Source organism: Plasmopara halstedii, assembly GCF_900000015.1.
Source record: "Plasmopara halstedii genome assembly, contig: Scaffold_614, whole genome shotgun sequence".
Lineage (NCBI taxonomy): Eukaryota > Oomycota > Peronosporomycetes > Peronosporales > Peronosporaceae > Plasmopara > Plasmopara halstedii.
The window spans coordinates 2,803,462-2,804,022 of record NW_020187532.1 but is presented as its reverse complement, the minus strand read 5'-3'; the positions used below and the strand labels follow the sequence as shown (position 1 = coordinate 2,804,022).

The 561-nt window shown below is 48.7% G+C and overlaps 1 protein-coding gene across 1 annotated transcript; it reads left to right on the top strand.

The window, feature by feature from the left end:
* Window positions 1-155: 155 nt before the first annotated feature.
* Window positions 156-491, top strand: PHALS_12536 (hypothetical protein PPTG_15409; the record flags this gene model as incomplete). Its single annotated transcript, XM_024728101.1, has 1 exon — window positions 156-491. The coding sequence occupies one exon, from the start codon at window positions 156-158 to the stop codon at window positions 489-491; it is 336 nt and encodes a 111-aa protein (XP_024578612.1).
* Window positions 492-561: the final 70 nt, after the last annotated feature.

Genomic DNA, 561 nt, shown 5'->3' with positions numbered 1-561 from the left:
TATCAGTCGATCCTCGTTCAATTCATGTCCTTCCGTGATGGGCGGGCGTACGACATGACACGTTCACAACACAGGAGTTGGTTCAGATCACACCGAATGACATTTGTCGTTGGTTAAACATGTGTGCGTACGGAGCTGAAGAGCCAACAGATAAGATGAAGCCGATACACGCTCGCTCATCGACGATATTGAACGCGAAAAAGTCGCTTTCTGCGTTCATGCCTCGAAAGTCCGTCCCGTGGGATCCAATTCGCCAAGAAGGGAATCCGACACGATCCGATTCTGTGAACATGCTCATCAAGCAAATCAAGAAGGCAGAAGTCCGAAAAGAAGGAGTTGCGTCATCTGCCCGACGCCCGCTCGAATATATGGAGTTCCTATCCCTTCTTTCTACTATTCGTGAAAGCAACGAGAAGACGGAGACGATGCGGATGGTGTGTAGTGTGTTCACTTTGCAATGGCATCTTATTACTCGGATCGACGACATATGAAGCTGCGATTCAACAATTTGGCGCCTAACATCCAACACTCGGGTACTCTGCAGTGTCAAATGCGATGGTA